The 18,837-nt window shown below is 36.4% G+C and overlaps 1 protein-coding gene across 1 annotated transcript; it reads right to left on the reverse strand.

Annotated features, from left to right (window-relative positions):
* Nucleotides 1–17,078: 17,078 nt before the first annotated feature.
* On the reverse strand, nt 17,079–18,399 carry LOC146919695 (uncharacterized). The gene has a single exon (XM_085713130.1). The coding sequence runs from the start codon at nt 18,317–18,319 to the stop codon at nt 17,207–17,209; it is 1,113 nt and encodes a 370-aa protein (XP_085569256.1). The 5' UTR covers nt 18,320–18,399; the 3' UTR covers nt 17,079–17,206.
* Between the last annotated feature and the right edge of the window lie 438 nt (nt 18,400–18,837).

Below are 18,837 nucleotides of genomic sequence, written 5' to 3' on the forward strand. Positions count from 1 at the left end.
AAGGATAATTTGGTAATATTAACACACAAGTTTTTTTTTTAATTACTAGCAACTTTTGTTAAGAAAAGTAAAAAATACAAAGGGAACTTATATATAGAGAACATATTTTTTTTTACACTTTTAAAAGGCTCATTACGCAGGTTTCAAGATATTTTTACAGTATTAGTATTTGGTTTCTAACGAATGTTTGAGGGGCATTTGTTATATTTTCCTTGAATGGTTAAATGATTATGATTATACAAGAACATTTGTTGAGATGAAATGAAGATAGATATTATTTTATTTTTTTTACGGTTGAAGATATCTCTGTTGTCAATAGCGGCCACTCTTGGCGCTATCGCGGTGCGGAGCGGCAAACAATAAACCACCGCGTTACAATGCTCCAAAGCGGCGCGTTTGGAGAATGCGAGTTTCGCAGACGCGAAACGGTGGAGCGGGCGGACCCAAAGCGGCCGCTTTTTCCATGTTTTGGAGGTTGTTTCCGACGAGTTGCAGGAGAAAGGGACACAAACGACCATGTTTTAGAGGTTGTTCCGGCGAGTTGCAGGAGAGAGGGACAAGGGGAGGAAGATACAGTTTTTTTTTTTTTATCGATTTGAAGAAAAAAAAATGTTTCAGCACATGAATGGCTGGACATAACCCACTACTCTTGTTTGTCTTTTTTTTTTTTTGACAAGGCACTACTCCCTATTTGAAAGAAAAAAAACACGTTTTAGCTTGTGAATGGCTGGACAGAACAAATGTAACCCACTACTCCCAATTTGTAGTTTTGCTTTTTATCAATTTTTTATTTTTTAATTGAATCTTCTCTGTTCATTCAATAGCTTTACATTGGTTTTTTGTTTTCAATAAATATTAATTAATTGCGAATGTGATTTAAAAAAGTCACACTCATATAATAATCATAATAATAATTTGTTTTACTAAATTAATAGTAATAATACTTTTTTTTAAAGGAATAATAAATAATACATAGTATAGTATATTGTTTTTAAATTATGGCATGATATATTATTTTTGTCTTTATCAAAAAAATATAGTATGATATATAGTTTTTAAATTAATAAGTATATACAATTAATTTGTTTCTTAAGTACATTGTTTAAGGTATTTTAGTTTTTTTTTTTTAGCATTATGGTATTTAAGTATATTGTTTAAGTATATTATTTAAGGTATTTTAATATTTCTTTTTGAACAATATGATATTTAATACTAAAAACAATTAATAATCTTTGATTTTTCATTTATACTAATACTAAATATTTTTTTCGCCATTTTATTAGTCCTTTATTAATAATATAATTTTAAGTTTTAGTGTCCGTATCATGAAATAGCTCCCGCTATGTGCCGCGTCAATTTTTCGGGTGGCCGCGCCGCGCCGCTTTGACAACAGAGGAAGATATACATATTTACCTCTTATGGTCCTTTTTATAATAAACAAATCGGTTAGTAATGAAGGTGAGAAAAACACAAGAAGGGGGGGTTGAATTGTGTTTTTAAAAATTCTTCGTTTCTCCTAAACAACTGAATACACTGATCAGAAGCTAAGTGAGACAGCTTCTGAAGTGATAATCAGAATCTAAATGCAGCGGAAAAAAACAGAGAGAGAGAAGAAGAACGACACAAGGCAATTATACTGGTTCCTTCCACAATCCGGAAGTAGTCCAGTCCCCCTTGCACTTCCAAGGAGATTTCACTAAGAGTAATATCTGATTACAATTGCTCAAGCACACAAGCAAGAGACTTCCTTTGCTCAAGCACACAAGCAAGAGACTTCCTTTGCTCAAGCACACAAGCAAGAGACTTCCTAACTAAACAAAATTACACAGAAAATTGTTTAAGGTTGAACACTTGATATACAATCAGAGGTGCTCACAATACAAATCAGATACAGACTCAATGGACTTAAGAATTTCTAAGATATGACTATAAGACACAGAAATTCTAAGTGAATGCAGAACAATTTCAGCAGAGGTTTGGCACTTGTAAAAAAGTTGTGAGTCTTTCGTTCAGCGTTCTTGCATTACCAAAACTCTAAGTCTTCACTCCTTTATATAGAGGTGTGAAAGAGACGTTGTGAAATTGCCAGCACACCAAAGAGTCGTTGTTGAAGCTTGATCTTTCACCAATGATATATTGCCTGATTTGGTTGTTGTCCTATGAAGAACAAATTTGAAATCCATTCCTTATCCAAAGGAACATCTATGCAGGCGAAGCTGTATTCTGGAGCTGTTTTCTTGTCTTGTAGCGTGGACACAAAACAGAGTAGTGGAGAACGTGGTTGTACAATTCGTACAAAGTACAATGTCAACGCTTTCGTCCAAATTGCAAGCACAAGCCTTCAAACACCTTTGAAATGACCGTTGCAAAATTCCACTAATCCTTTGTTTGTGTTTTCGAATCCAATAGACAGCTTTTGCAATGTAGATTCTTCAATTCTTGAATCTTTTGCAAATCCAGTTGAGATTCAGCTTCTGGTGAAATGGCTTCTGATGAGGCAGCTTCTGATGATGCAGCTTCTGATGATATGACTTCTGCAGCTTCTGATGATGCAGCTTCTGATGATATGACTTCTGGACTTCTTGTCTTCAGGACCACTATTCTTACTTCAGAAGCGTCTTAACGTCAGGAGCACTATTCTTACTTCAGAAGCGACTTAACTTCAGGAGCGCTTTTTCTTCTTTAGTAACAAGTTGCCTTCAGGAGCGTCTAAGCTTCAAATCTTTGTTGTTTCCTTTGCTCTTTATTTGCTCATTCAGAACCAATGATGATGTAACTTTGTAATTATGGTCCTGTACACTTGAACAAATATTAGCTAGTCCAATTTACAATTTTTAATACCTTGTTATCATCAAAACTCTTTAAGGTTCATTGTTAAACACATTTTGTTCCAACAATCTCCCCCTTTTTGATGATGACAAACAATAGTATTTAAAAATTGATCAATTGTTGTTAATCTAATTAACAAGTTGACTTTGGGGTTCTGAGGTTTGTAAGCTCAGAGTCTGAGGTTTGTAAGCTCAAACTCCCCCTGAGTCTGATAGTCTTTAAGGTGAGGTTTGTAAGCTCCCCCTAAGTTCTATCCAGGTTAATTAAATTCATTTTTCGCACAATAAAAATATCAGAGCTTTAAAAAATTGAATCATTGGAAGAATTAACTTATAGATAAGAAGAATGGTTCAATTAATTTTACTTGAATTTTGATACTCCTTCGTTCGTTCATAGCTTATACCAATAAGGTAAAAAAAACTGATAGAAGTTTTTCAAAAAAAAATTCAAATGCCATTAATGGGGCTCAGAGCCTTTAAATACTTGTCACATATACTCCCCCTTTTGTCATTATCAAAAAAAATTGAAATAAATGTAAGCATAAAAGACAAAAAAAATATGAGAAAAACTCAAATAGAGAGAGTATAATAGTAAATTAACTAAATAAATTAGAGCAAAGTATATGAACATGAATATCCAATTATCAGAAGCAGCTAATCAGTCAAAACCAGTAAGCATTCAGAAGCAAAGAGAAATAAAGCAAGATGGTTTCAGAAGCAAGGACTAAGAATTTAAAACAAACAACAAACAAAAATAACACAAATGTGTGCAACTAAGGGTTGGTTTGATGTTGTTTCTTCATCTTCTCCATTTCTTCAATTTTCTTCTGCAACAGTTCTTCAAGCTGTTGTTGCCTCTGGAGAAGAGCCTGTTCCCTTTCCTTAGCCTCTTGCTGCTGTTGTGCCATCTGTTTCTTCAGAAGCTTACACAACCTTGCTTCTCTGGTCAAGTAGGCCGTTTCTGAGAAGAAAGGCTGGTTTGCCAGGAGCAGTGTAGAACTTCTTACTCTGAGACTCTGATTCAGATTTTCCATTAGCCTTCTGACTGAGGCTTGCTTGACTCTGATGCATTTAGCCTTGATCTCTTCAATAAGCTCAGCTGCCCGGTTCTGAAGTGATGCCCAGGAGTCTTCATATGCACTTGTGAGATCAATTGTCCTTCTTTGATCCACCAGATTATGCATCTGACTCAGGATTGTGAGAAGCTCAACATTGATATATCCAGTTTCCAGGATGTTTGTGGGTGGTTGTTCAAGGGTTTCAAAATCAGAATCACAGATTTCCAGATCTTGAACAGGGTTAGGAACTGGAATGGTAAGGTGTGTTTGTGTGTTTGAAGATGAAGGCTGGTCAGAGGCAATGTGAGTGATAGAGGTTGAGGCTTGAACATTGACTAGAGAGATGTCAACATCCATGGGAGTTGGTTCTGGGGAGTGTTCAGGTACATGTTGAAAGTCAGTTTCAGTTGGTGGTTGTTGTGGTGAAGTTGATGTTTGAATGTTGAGTTGGGGGTCAATGGTAGCTATTGGTGATTGTGGGGGTGTTGTGGGTTTATGTGGTTCAGGTGTTTGTTGATGGGGGTTTTCTGAAACAACATTTTCAGAAGCAGCTGCTTCTGGAGTTGTTTCAGAGGCCTTTTCTGAGGTTTTGTCTTTGGGTAAGTCACCTGAATAGTGTAGAATAAGATTGTCTAAGACAGAAGTGTCTTCTATTGGTTCAGGTACTGATGGTGAAGAGGGTGAAATGGGAATAGAGGTGACTGGAATCTGGATTACCTGAACTGCAGGGCCAGCTTCAGAAGTGATCTTCTGTGGACCAGCAGCTTGAGGAACTACTTCTGAAGTTCCATCTTCTGGAGCATTTTCAAAAATGAGCATCATATCGTCTTCCTCATTGTCTTCAGTAGGCTTACCAGCAATGGCTCTTACTTCAGCCAATTTATCTTTGTAGAACCTATCACAGTCTTCCAATCCCAAAGCCTTGAGCTTTTCATCTCTTTGATGAATGTATTGTGCTTTTTGTTCCTTTCTGTCTGATATAAGATCAGAAGCACGTTCATCTGCCATCCTTTTCATTCTTGGAGTCATCTCAACCATAGGACTCACAAGTTGAAGGGGAGCCTTCTTCTTCTTTAGCTTGGGATCAGCCTCTTCTTTCTCTATTTCTTTAAGAGCTTCCTCCAGCTGCTCTTCGGTGATTACCAAATCTGCCTTACCTTTTCTTCTTTTCTGAGGAATAGAAGCAGCACCAATCTTCAGCATCTTTCCTTTATCCTTGATAGAAACAGGTTTAGCAATAGCAGCTTCTGACTCAGTACTAGTTCTGGCCCTCTTTCCTTTAGTAGGAGCAGCATCAGATTCTGAACTAGTTCTGGCCCTTTTCCCTTTAGGTGCATCAGAAACAGCAGCTTCTGACACAGCAACTGCTTTGGCCTTCTTGCCTTTCCCTTTAGCAAGAGCAGCTTCCTCCTGAGAACTTGCATCAACCTCCAAGACGTACTCAACTACTAATCTAGCTAAGTGTTCAGGATTACTTTCCTTAACTAAGGAAGGAAAGTCCCTGATAATCTCAGATTCTTCTGTGGTCATCTCCAACCACTTCTCATCTTTAGGAGCTGTCTTGAAAAAGTGCATTGAATGCAAAGTCTTGCTACTGATAGTCTTTTCTGCAGTAGAGACTTCGAAGCATTTATCAGAAGCATCCCTTGTTCTTCTCAATAAATCCAGCACTTTCCCTTGATAAAAGATCTCAGAGAGCAATCTTCCATAGGGCACTTGTTTCCTTCCTTTGACTGTGCCTTCATTAATAGCCCAGCAGAGATGATCCAATACATATCTTGGAAATTTTATTTTTTCCAGATTGGTCATGAAATAGATTGCTAGCTTCTGTTGGTTGTTGGGTTGATCAGACCCACCTGCTCTTTGAAAGAAGCAATCGTTACTGAATTTCACCAACATTCTGTTGTGAATCTCCATTTCAGAAGGCTTAGCATCTTTGTTACCACCCAGAAGAGTGTTGTAGTAGTTTTGCAGCAGGACATCATCCTTTTTAACTATTTCTTGAAATCTTCCTTCTGCATCCATTCTACAAGCTTTAGCAATTATCTCCTCTGTGATGATTACAGGAATACCCATCACTTCAGACCTTATCTCAAGGCTACTGAAGGAAGTGGGATTCAACTCAAACTCCTTCTTTCCTTTCTTCGACCCAGCTGGTTTATCTGCTGCCTTCACAGGCTTTCCATTGACGATTTCAGCCCTTAACCAGAAATCTTTGACCAAGTTCACATATGTTGGCCCATTTAGCATGTTGAAGTATCCAGACAGTTTCTGAGTTTCTACATAGCCTTCCATGTTCACTTCGTACTTCTTGAGTGAAGTGAAGTCCACTGGCGATTCTACTTGGACGATTAAGGATTTCCATGGAATATCCATAGTCTTCTCTTTGTAGATGGACCCAGATTCTGGTACTCTTTGCATGTTTGATGTAGATTCTGAAACTTTTGGGCTTGATGATGCCATTTGATGATTGACGAAGATTTGAAGAAGATGAAGATTTTAGGGTTCTAAGGTTGAGATAATGCGCTTACTTCGCAAGAGGTTTGAGAGCAAATGTGTTTGTTGTGAGTGAGTAGTGTGTGAATTGACAAAGTGTTAAAAGTAAAACGATTGCAATTCAAAAGAGACAAACAAACATAACATTAATGACAAAATTGGGGGCGCGTGAAAAGTACTTTCAAAGCTATTAAATCATCATTGCCCTTTTAGTTATACACCAACACATACAGGCCACGTAAGAAGTTCACAGAGTAACTACCAAGTTAGTGGGCCAGAAGTTACTTTTTAAAAGGTAACCTTCAACGTTTCCACTAATTCAACTATTCAGAAGCAACAAATCCAGCTTCTGGACTTCAGATGCTGACGTCATCATCAGAAGCGAGTTTTCCTCAGAACCTCAATAAAGAGCTTCTGATCGACTACCGCTTCTGAACTAACTTCAGAACCTAAAATCCTATTCAGGAGCAAGCAAGCATTTAATCAGATACAAAGTGCATGTTCAAATTTTTCTTTATAAAATCAAATCTTTCAACAGTTAAAGGCTTAGTAAATATATCAGCCCATTGATTTTCAGTATCAATGAATTGTATATCTAAAATTCCTTTTTGAACATAATCTCTGATAAAATGGTGTTTGATTTCAATGTGCTTAGCTCTTGAATGCAAAATTGGATTTTTAGACAAACAAATAGCAGCAGTATTATCACAATAAATGGGAATACTGTTAGCAGTTATCTGATAATCTTCCAACTGATGTTTCATCCAAAGTAGTTGTGTACAACAACTTGCAGCTGAAATGTATTCTGCTTCTGCTGTAGACATAGCAATAGTTGTTTGTCTTTTGCTAGCCCAGGATATAAGATTATCACCCAGAAATTGACAATTGCCACTGGTTGACTTTCTTTCAATCCTATCACCAGCATAATCAGCATCACAGAATCCAATTAGCTTATAATCTAAGGATTTCCTATAAAGGAGTCCAAGATTAGTTGTTCCCTTCAAATACCTGAAGATTCTCTTGACAGCAGTCATATGAGATTCTCTAGGATCTGATTGGAATCTTGCACACAAGCATACACTGAATAAAATATCTGGCCTAGATGCAGTGAGGTATAACAAAGAACCAATCATACCTCTATACAGCTTCTGATCTACTTTAGCTCCTTCATCTTCTTTGCTTAAGTTGCACGTAGGGTGCATTGGAGTGTTCATCACTTTACAATCTTCAAGTTTGAACTTCTTCAGAAGCTCCTTTGTGTACTTTGATTGATGAACAAAAACTCCATCTTTGCATTGATTGATTTGAATGCCAAGGAAGAACTTCAGCTCTCCCATCATGCTCATTTCAAATTCATCCTGCATTAACTCAGAAAATTCCTTGCAAAGAGATGCATTAGTAGAACCAAATATTATATCATCAACATATATTTGCACAACAAGAATATCTTTCTCAAGGGTCCTTCTGAAGAGTGTAGTATCAACCTGTCCTCTTTTAAAATCATTTTTGATTAAGAAATTACTTAGTCTATCATACCAAGCTCTGGGAGCTTGTTTCAAGCCATATAGTGATTTCTTCAGTTTAAAAACATGGTCAGGATATTTAATATCCTCAAATCCAGGAGGTTGCTTGACATACACTTCTTCTTCTATGACACCATTTAGAAATGCACTCTTGACATCCATTTGATATAATATTATGCCATGATTAACTGCATAGGAAAGAAGTAACCTGATTGCTTCCAATCTTGCAACTGGAGCAAACGTTTCAGTGTAATCAATGCCTTCTTGTTGACTATACCCTTGTGCAACAAGCCTGGCTTTGTTTCTTGTTACTTCACCTTGCTCATTCAGCTTGTTTCTGAATACCCATTTTGTTCCAATAATGTTCTTGTGCTGAGGTTTGGGTACCAGATCCCACACATCATTTCTTTGAAATTGATTCAACTCTTCTTGCATAGTTAGGATCCATCCATCATCTGAAAGTGCTTCATCAACTGTTGTAGGTTCAATCATTGAGATTAGTCCAATCATTGACTCTTCTTGTCTGAAATGTGATCTTGTTCTTCTTGGACTATCTTTGTTTCCAATGATTAGCTCCTCAGGATGTGAAGACTTGTGTTTGAATGTGTTTCTGGGAGGATCTTCTTGATGTGAGCCATCTTGTGCTTCATCAGAAGCAGGTTCATCTTGCGCTTCTGATGTGGGTTCAGCTTCTGGACTATCTTCAGATTCAGCTATCTGATCAGGTTCTGGAGTAGCTTCAGGAACCTGTATCTCTGCAGAACTTTCACCTTGCTTTGAAGTTTTATCTTCAAGCTCCTTGTCATCAAATTTAACGTGCATAGATTCTTCGACACAAAGTGTTTCTGAATTATACACTCTGTATGCCTTTGACCTTTCAGAGTAACCTAAAAAGATTCCTCTTTGGGCCTTGGCATCAAATTTCTTTAGGTAGAGCTTGTTGTTCAGAATGTAACATGTACATCCAAATTGATGAAAGTAAGAGATATTGGGTTTTCTTCCTTTAAAGAGTTCATATGCTGTTTTCTCCAAAATAGGTCTAATATAGATCCTGTTTTGAACATAGCATGCTGTATTCACTGCTTCTGCCCAAAAATGTTTTGGTAAATTGTTTTCATGGATCATGGTTCTGGCCATTTCTTGTAAAGTTCTATTCTTTCTCTCTACAACCCCATTTTGTTGTGGTGTTCTAGGAGAAGAGAATTCATGGAAAATTCCATGTTTTTCACAAAAAGCTTCAAATGGCTCATTTTCAAATTCTCCACCATGATCACTTCTGATTTTCAAAATTTTTGATTTTTTTCAGATTGAATTTGAGTGCAGAAGCTACTGAATACATCACACGCAACATCTTTACTCTTTATGAATTTCACCCAAGTCCATCTGCTGTAATCATCAACAATGACTAATCCATATCTACTTCCATATAAGGATGCAGTACTCACTGGTCCAAATAAATCAATATGGAGTAATTCTAAAGGTCTTGAGGTTGAAACAATGTCTTTGGTTTTAAAAGATGATTTCACAATTTTCCCTCTCTGACATGCACCACAGAGTGCATCTGAATGATAGTCAATGTCTGGTAGCCCTTTCACAAGTTGTAACTTACTAAGCTTAGAGATTAACCTCCAGTTAGCATGTCCCAACCTTCTGTGCCACATCCATTTCTTATCATTCACTGATAGTAGGCAAATCATCTTCTGATCAGCCAGTTCAGAAAAATTGATTTTATAGACATTGTCAACTCTCTTTCCCTTGAACACAATGGATTTGTCTTCCTTGTTGATTACTGTACAGTTGGGTTTTTCAAAAAGCACATCATAACCATTATCACAAAATTGACTAATGCTCAAAAGGTTATGTTCAAGACCATCTACCAACCATACATTATTAATTGAGGTAGAGGAATTACCAATAGTTCCTGTACCTATGATCTTGCCTGACTGGTTGCCTCCAAATTTCACATTTCCTCCCTCTTTCATTGTTAGGCTGAGGAACATGGACTTGTCTCCTGTCATGTGTCTTGAGCAACCGCTGTCTAGGTACCATGATCTTTGCTTTGGCACTGCTCTTAGACATACCTGCATCATTGACATTTTTAGTTTTAGGTACCCATTGTTCTATGGGTCCTGGAAGGTTAGTACTTAAGGCTTTACTCTTCACTTCTTGTACCTTGTGCTGTGAGTTGGGTTGCTTCTGATTAACCATCACCTTAGGTTTTGGTACTTCAGAAGCAGTAACTGTCTTCTTCTGAAACTTAGACTTCAGAACCCCAGATTTTGGTTTCACCAGACTCTGAGGAATAGGTTCTGATCTTTTCAGGATCCTAACCTTTGAAGTCTTGGAATCAGATTTGATCATAGCCTTTGACTTAGAGTTCTTTGGCTTTGAAATAATCTTAGCCTTAGAACTAAAAGCTTCAGGTTCTGATTGAACAACAGTTTCCAACTCAGCCCCTTCTGGTACAAAGAATGTTTTCAGACCTTCCTTGATGCATTCACAACAAGACTTTAGATTGGTTTTCTCAAGTTTCACCTCTGGAAAACCAATTCCTCTGCCATTGTTCTTGTAAATGCTATAAATCATAGAAGCTACTCTGCTTCTGTCAATGCCAGATATAATGAAATCTTCAAGAGCAATTTCATGATTACTTAAAGGTTTTTCATTACACTTTTCTTGTAGCTTCTGACATAAGAACCTGAGCTGATCTTCATATGTTTTACACATGAAGTCAAAACCCCTAAGTCCTTGTTCAGAAGCTTTCAGATCCAATAGAGTTGATTTTTGCTGTTGTACCAAATCAGCATATTTTTCTTTTAAATCCTTCAACTCATTGGTTCTTACTTCAAAATGTGTAAGAAGTTCTTTAAGTGACTCAACAAGTTCATCTCTGGGAATTTTGGAATATACCTCGTTTTCATCTTCTGAGTCTGAATCTGATCCAGCTTCTGAAGTTGCTGTTGCTACCAACCCAACAGCTACCTTTGCATCTTCATCAGCTTCCTCTTTATCAGATCCAGATTCACTACCCAAATCATCCCAGGTTGCCATTAAACTCTGCTTAATCTGCTTCTTGAATTTGCTTGGTTTGAATGTAGACCTCTTTGATTTGTCCTTTGACTTTTCTCTTTGAAGATCAGGGCATTCAGCAATGAAGTGTCCAGGCTTCTTACAGTTGAAGCATCCCTTCTGATCTTCTTTCCTTGAGCTTCTGGAGTTACCCCTTTTGGCGAGAAACTTTCTGTTCTTCTTGGCCAGATATTGAAGTCTGTTTGAGAGCATGGCCATTTCAGCAGCATCTGGTTCAGAATCTGAACTTGACTGTTCTTCCTCTTCAGATTCAACCACTCTGAGAGCTTTTGATGACTTGCCTTTGGATGGAAGAGCTATTGATTTACTCTTCTTAGTAGACTCATGTTCATTAAGACTTAACTCATGAACTTTGAGAGAACTAACAAGATCTTCGACACTTAAAGTGTTTAAATCTTTAGCTTCCTCAATGGCAGTCACCTTCGGTCTCCATCTGGCAGGTAAGCTTCTGAGAATCTTGCTTACATGATCAGAAGCAACATAGCTCTTCTTTAGAATCTGTAGCCCAGAAACTAAGGTTTGAAACCTTGAGTACATCTCCTCAATAGTTTCATCATCCTTCATCTTGAATAACTCATACTGATGTACAAGCAGAAGAGCCTTTGCTTCTTTGACCTTCTTGCTCCCTTCATAATTTGAACAGAGAGAAGCAAACATAGCTTTAGCAGTGGATTTGTCACTCATTTTCATGTACTCTGCTTTGGGTATGGCAGTGACAAGAGCTCCTCTGATAATATGATGCTTCTTGTAGAGTTTCCTCAGTTCTGGAGTATGTTTCTTTCTATCCACAGCAGCTCCTTCTTCATCAAGGACTAAATCACCAACACCATCTTCCAGAATATCCCATAATTCTTCATCTAGGCTCATGATGTAACTGTAAAAATTGGTCTTCCACCGAGAGAACTCTTCAGCATCTCCATTGAACTTTGGAACTTTTCCAACACTGGTTTTCTTACTATCACTATAATCATGTGAGACATTTTTATAGCTAGTATCACTAGAACCAGAACCATTAGGAGGAGGAGTAGTCATGTTTTTCTCAGATCTTTGACTGTTGCACGGTTAAGTGTTACACAACAGACCAAGGCTCTAGATACCAATTGAAGGTGAGAAAAACACAAGAAGGGGGGGTTGAATTGTGTTTTTAAAAATTCTTCGTTTCTCCTAAACAACTGAATACACTGATCAGAAGCTAAGTGAGACAGCTTCTGAAGTGATAATCAGAATCTAAATGCAGCGGAAAAAAACAGAGAGAGAGAAGAAGAACGACACAAGGCAATTATACTGGTTCCTTCCACAATCCGGAAGTAGTCCAGTCCCCCTTGCACTTCCAAGGAGATTTCACTAAGAGTAATATCTGATTACAATTGCTCAAGCACACAAGCAAGAGACTTCCTTTGCTCAAGCACACAAGCAAGAGACTTCCTTTGCTCAAGCACACAAGCAAGAGATTTCCTAACTAAACAAAATTACACAGAAAATTGTTTAAGGTTGAACACTTGATATACAATCAGAGGTGCTCACAATACAAATCAGATACAGACTCAATGGACTTAAGAATTTCTAAGATATGACTATAAGACACAGAAATTCTAAGTGAATGCAGAACAATTTCAGCAGAGGTTTGGCACTTGTAAAAAAGTTGTGAGTCTTTCGTTCAGCGTTCTTGCATTACCAAAACTCTAAGTCTTCACTCCTTTATATAGAGGTGTGAAAGAGACGTTGTGAAATTGCCAGCACACCAAAGAGTCGTTGTTGAAGCTTGATCTTTCACCAATGATATATTGCCTGATTTGGTTGTTGTCCTATGAAGAACAAATTTGAAATCCATTCCTTATCCAAAGGAACATCTATGCAGGCGAAGCTGTATTCTGGAGCTGTTTTCTTGTCTTGTAGCGTGGACACAAAACAGAGTAGTGGAGAACGTGGTTGTACAATTCGTACAAAGTACAATGTCAACGCTTTCGTCCAAATTGCAAGCACAAGCCTTCAAACACCTTTGAAATGACCGTTGCAAAATTCCACTAATCCTTTGTTTGTGTTTTCGAATCCAATAGACAGCTTTTGCAATGTAGATTCTTCAATTCTTGAATCTTTTGCAAATCCAGTTGAGATTCAGCTTCTGGTGAAATGGCTTCTGATGAGGCAGCTTCTGATGATGCAGCTTCTGATGATATGACTTCTGGACTTCTTGTCTTCAGGACCACCATTCTTACTTCAGAAGCGTCTTAACGTCAGGAGCACTATTCTTACTTCAGAAGCGACTTAACTTCAGGAGCGCTTTTTCTTCTTTAGTAACAAGTTGCCTTCAGGAGCGTCTAAGCTTCAAATCTTTGTTGTTTCCTTTGCTCTTTATTTGCTCATTCAGAACCAATGATGATGTAACTTTGTAATTATGGTCCTGTACACTTGAACAAATATTAGCTAGTCCAATTTACAATTTTTAATACCTTGTTATCATCAAAACTCTTTAAGGTTCATTGTTAAACACATTTTGTTCCAACAAGTAAAAGTTGATGTATTTGGTCTACATTATGAACCAACTAAATCAAATATAGTTGACCAATTTATCTCTAAAGATCGGAGGAAGGAAGTATTAATAGTCAAAATTTTTGTTCTGCCTTACATCATTGAGAAAGAGCGAAGTAAGTTCTGTTTAGGCATCCTTCTCGCTCTTCTCCTCCGCGATAGCTTGATCAATTGCGGCTAGATAATCAGAACCCAAACAATCACCACCTCCCCAGCAAACCTTGCATATAGCAACTCTGGCCCTTAGGGCTATCCCATGTGATGTACCATCAACGTACCCAAGAAGACTCACATTTCTCACAGGAGACCCTACAGCAGTGCTCACTGTGTGAGTTCCATGGCCATAAGTGTCTCGTGGCGACCTAGAATCCTTGGTTTCATTGATTGGACTACCTGTATCGGCTTCACAGCCCTTTAGATAAAACCTAGCACCGATCAATTTCTTATTACAGCTTAAGGTTGTGAAATTGGTACCTGTTTCACACTTTCCTTTTCACTTGTTGGGAACAGACCCATATACGGTATCATCGAAGCTCTTGCTTTCAGTCCAAACTCCAGAGTCTATAACACCAGCAATTACATCCTCCATGGTTTTGTTTAATGATGATGATGCATGAAACATGGCAGGAATTCTATCAACCCGAGAAACTCTGGAGTTCTAGTAGTAAACAAGTTGTACTTCTTATCTTGTGAAACTTTTAGAATCCCAGCTTGACTCGACAATAACCGGGCTTCTTCAGCTGTTAAGCTTGTAGTAAAACCACGAATAACTTTTTCATATGTATAGAGAATGTGTGTTGAGGTAGAAACCAACCTCAGGGTTGATTCATACCGGTGTGAGTGGTGATTGAAGCTGGATGGCATTTCTGATTTTGCCATATGAACTATGTATGTTGTCTTCTCCTCGTCATTCCTTTTCAAAGCCAGAGACACATCACAAACAAACAGAATCACAAAAAGAGTTATAGCCTTCGTTAGCATCTTCATGGTAGCCTGCAATAATAAAAGAGAAAAAAGATGAGTGCTTTTGTGTTAGTTACTCTTTGGCTGCAAGTATCATTAAATCTATGTTATGCTTATTATTCTTATTTTTATGCTTTGAAAAGGTAAAAGAACATGAATCCAAGCAGAGTACAAGGATTATATTAGCAGTGGTGGAGCCACATATAAGTGAGGGGATGTAGCTGCATCCCTTTGGACTTTCAAAATTTACACTGCTCAATTTTATTTCTATTTGAACCTTTTAAAAAATTTCTATTGCATCTACTCGAAAGATTTTGCATCTATAGCTCAAGTTTTCATCAGCTCATATAAATAACATGTGACCCAGTTAATAACTTACTTTTGATACTTTCTCTTTTGGTTTTTATATCTTAAGGCACTTACGTTTCTTTTATATTTTTCTAAGGATACATTCCCTTTATATTATTTTCTTATTCATAATATTTTCTTATTAATAATTAAATTTGTGCTGAAGTAAAAATGAAACATTTTGGATTAAACACAATTTTTACAAGTCATATGGAAAGTCTTTACTATTAAACCACACACACACATCCACACACACACACACACACATATATGTGTGCGTGCGCGCACGTGCGTGCTTGCATGTGTTACTTAACATTTCATATAGTTTCAATTTCTTTTTGAAAGATTTGGTAAATTGTATAACTTTATCCTCTTCCATCCTAACTTATAAAACAATTATTTTCTGTCTTAAAATTATAAGAAAAAAAGAAACTTTTTACCCTATTTAATCATGTTGTTTAAAAAAACATCTTTCTCAATTGTTTATTTACTTATTATGATAAAATTAAATGGAAATTATATTTTATTTACACTCTCTCTGATATTCTCCATAAATAATAATCAATAAAAATTGTTTATACTTCTTCCCATGAAACTTATTCAGAGGAGAAAACAAAAAGCTATACCCTAAAATATTGTTTTAGGTTTTTTAATAAGTGTGAATTTATTACTTCTTTTTTTATAATTTAGAACGGATGGAGTATGTCATTCTCCATCTTCCTTTCTATTTTTTTTTTCTTTCCTTTTTATCTTCTTGAGAGACTATAACTATGATCACTTTGACTAAAAAAAACTATGTTTGCTAATTTCTTATTATTTATGATATTCATCTTTCAAATTCTAATTTTCGTGTGGTATATATTGTAATTAGTTATTTGATTGGAAAAAATGATAAAATTAAAAGAAAAAATAACTACAAAAAACTTTGGTATCTCCAATGAAATTAAAAGTCTGAAGCCCCTGACCTAGGATCTTGACTACGCAACTGATATCAGGTTATAAAGTAACAACTTACAAGCATACAACAAACACTGGAGAGTCACAATGTACAACATAATCAATTGATACAATGATACTGAAGGCTAGCTATTTTGATCTGTGATAAATAATCACTTCAAAGGATTCAATTGACATTCAACAACAGAATATTATTACCAAAACATGTAATTAAATAAATGATTTGAAAGTAAACAAGTGGTGCTAACTAAGTAACATCAACAAATTAAAGATTATTACCACATCTTGAATGTACTTAAAAATATGATTTGAAAGTTAACAAGTGCTAACCTCAACAAATACTTCTTCCTCAGAGGGATTTGCAACAAAGGTGAGAGAAAAACTTTTGCAAAGACAACTACAGAAAACAAAAGTAAGAAAATAATATGCATTGCTAAATATGTAATGTGAATCAGAGAACTACACAAAAGTTAGACTTGCCAAAAATGTCATGTGTACCAGAATAAGCAAGTCTTAGTCCCACAACACAAATACTTCACCAACTACACAACAACACTTTTATGAGATACATTTGCTTGATCATGAAGCATAAATTAATGAGTCATGCTATACAGCACGACACACACGCACACAGAAATACATAAGACAGGTTGAAATAACAAGCAATTTACTCAGTAAAAACAAATCTAACACTTCAAATGTAAATACTTAATTCACTTAACACTTTAACAATAATAAGTATTGGAATGTTGGTACTTATCCTAAACCAATCGATAAAACCCAGGCTTAGGTGATTTGGAGAAGTGGCAAAAAAAAAAGGAGTTATAATGTGACTTCTTAAAAACAATTAATTACCTAAACACTAAATGGGTTATTTTAAGTCATAATTTTTTTTAAAATGAAAGCATTTTTGTGACGTACATATGACACGAAAAAGATTGTCGTGCACTTTAGTATTTCCCTAAATTAAATTCATCAAGACACACGCTTAGAGCACCCATATCCATGCCACTCTACATGGGTGGTATAAATGGGTCCCACATAATACTTTATATTACTTCACACTTTCCAATTATTTAAACCACTCAGCTACATTTTCCAAATATCCATACCACTCTTACAAAACTTACAACGGGTCCCACTAATCTTACAATATACTCCAAATTATATTTTACATTAATATATAAAATGTATCTCACAATATACTCAAAATGAATTAAAATATCCAAAAAAATAAATAAAATCAAATGAAAATATATTAAATAACGTACTACTTGACACAAATAAGTTATAAGAAAATACAATAAAAAACACATAAACGTTAAAATAAACTACTAGCACAAAATAAAATAAAAATACATAAACGTTAAAAAAATACATGAACGTTTAAAATAATTTTTAGTTGTGAATATTCTCATGTTGTGTAATATGATGCACGTTCATCTTCAACAATCATGTTGTGTAATATGATGCACGTATCCATTATACGTTTTAGTGCATCCAAGTGCCAAGATCGAGCTGGGTTACGTATGATCGCAAATCGGGATTGGAGAACTCCAAACGCTCGTTCGATATCTTTTCGAGCACCTTCTTGATGTTGGGCATACAATTTTCTCTTATCCCCCTGTGGCATTGGGATGCTTTTCACAAATGTTGCCCATTCGGGATAAATGCCATCTAATAGATAATACCCCATGTTGTATTCTTTACGATTAACTGAAAAATGGACTTCAGGAGCTCGCCCTTGCATAACATCATTGAAGACATCAGATTGGTTCAACACATTGATATCGTTGTTTGAACCCGCTACCCCAAAGAATGCGTGCCAAATCCACAAGTCTTGTGAAGCAACTGCTTCAATCATAACAGTGGGTTTACCATGATCACCTCGAACATATTGCCCTTTCCATGCAACTGGGCAATTTTTCCATTCCCAATGCATACAATCAATACTCCCAAACATAACTGGAAAACCACGTGCCTCCCCCATCTGCAGTAGGCGTTCAATATCTTCGGTGGTTGGCTTTCTCAAGTATTGTGGCCCAAATACACTAATCACACCTCTTGTAAACTTATCAACACATTTTAGTGTCGTGGATTCACCAATTCTCAAATAGTCATCCACACTATCAGCAGATGTTCCATATGCCAACATACGAATAACAGCAGTGCATTTTTGGAGTGGTGAAATACCTGATCTACCAGTTGCATCAACCCTCAGTTGAAAATACTCATCATGTTGACCAAGAGCTTCAACTATGCGAAGGAAGACATGTTTACGCATTCGGTACCTTCGACGGAATTGCTCATCTGTGTACACTGGAGCTTCTGAAAAATAATCATTGAATAACCGATCATGTCCTTCTTCATGATTCCTCTCTATATTTCTTCTTTGACGTCTGGGCTTACTTGAGCTCGCATGTTGCTCTTGACTTTCAAAGTAAAGCCGCACAAGTTCTTCATCCATGTCGTCATTCATGTAATCCATGAACATTTTTGCAATATGGGAAGGATTGGAAGGATCCATGTGAAGAGAAGTTTGGTATTGATTGCGAATAAAATGTGCAAAAGAAAAAAATTAAAGAGATAAAATTAATAGTTCAAATTTAGACAATATAGAGATGGAAAATTATAATAGATTGAAATTTAGACTATGGTGCATTTTATAAGAAGTAAAAACAAGAAAATTTATTGCTATTTGTTTTATCTTGGTTTTCGGGTGTCAAACATTGATTACGTTTGAACCTTTTTAACCGGTGATATCTTATTTTTTCTTGGGAAGGGAAAAAGTAAGCAAAACCCTTGAGAATCGAGGTCCGGGAGTTGTTTTCGCTACGGGAAGGTGTTAGGCACCCATAACGACTATAGTAACCTATAGGAACCGTCTTTAATTTCTACGCGCGCGCTTTATTTTTAAATGCTATTTTGAAATGTTATTTACACCTAAGAATTTACTAAATGAAGAATTGGAGGGAGAAGAATGTTTTTGGATTTTTATTTTAGTTGAATTGAAGGAATTTTGTTCCTTGCCTACGTACCCGATTA

The sequence above is a fragment of the Medicago sativa genome, chromosome 5 (assembly GCF_051527215.1).
Source record: "Medicago sativa cultivar Bolivia chromosome 5, Bolivia_mono, whole genome shotgun sequence".
Classification (NCBI taxonomy): domain Eukaryota; kingdom Viridiplantae; phylum Streptophyta; class Magnoliopsida; order Fabales; family Fabaceae; genus Medicago; species Medicago sativa.

What these genes read in the sequence shown, in the direction of transcription:
- LOC146919695 (XM_085713130.1), bottom strand. Translation starts at nt 18,319, where the DNA reads ATGGATCCTTCCAATCCTTCCCATATTGCAAAAATGTTCATGGATTAC.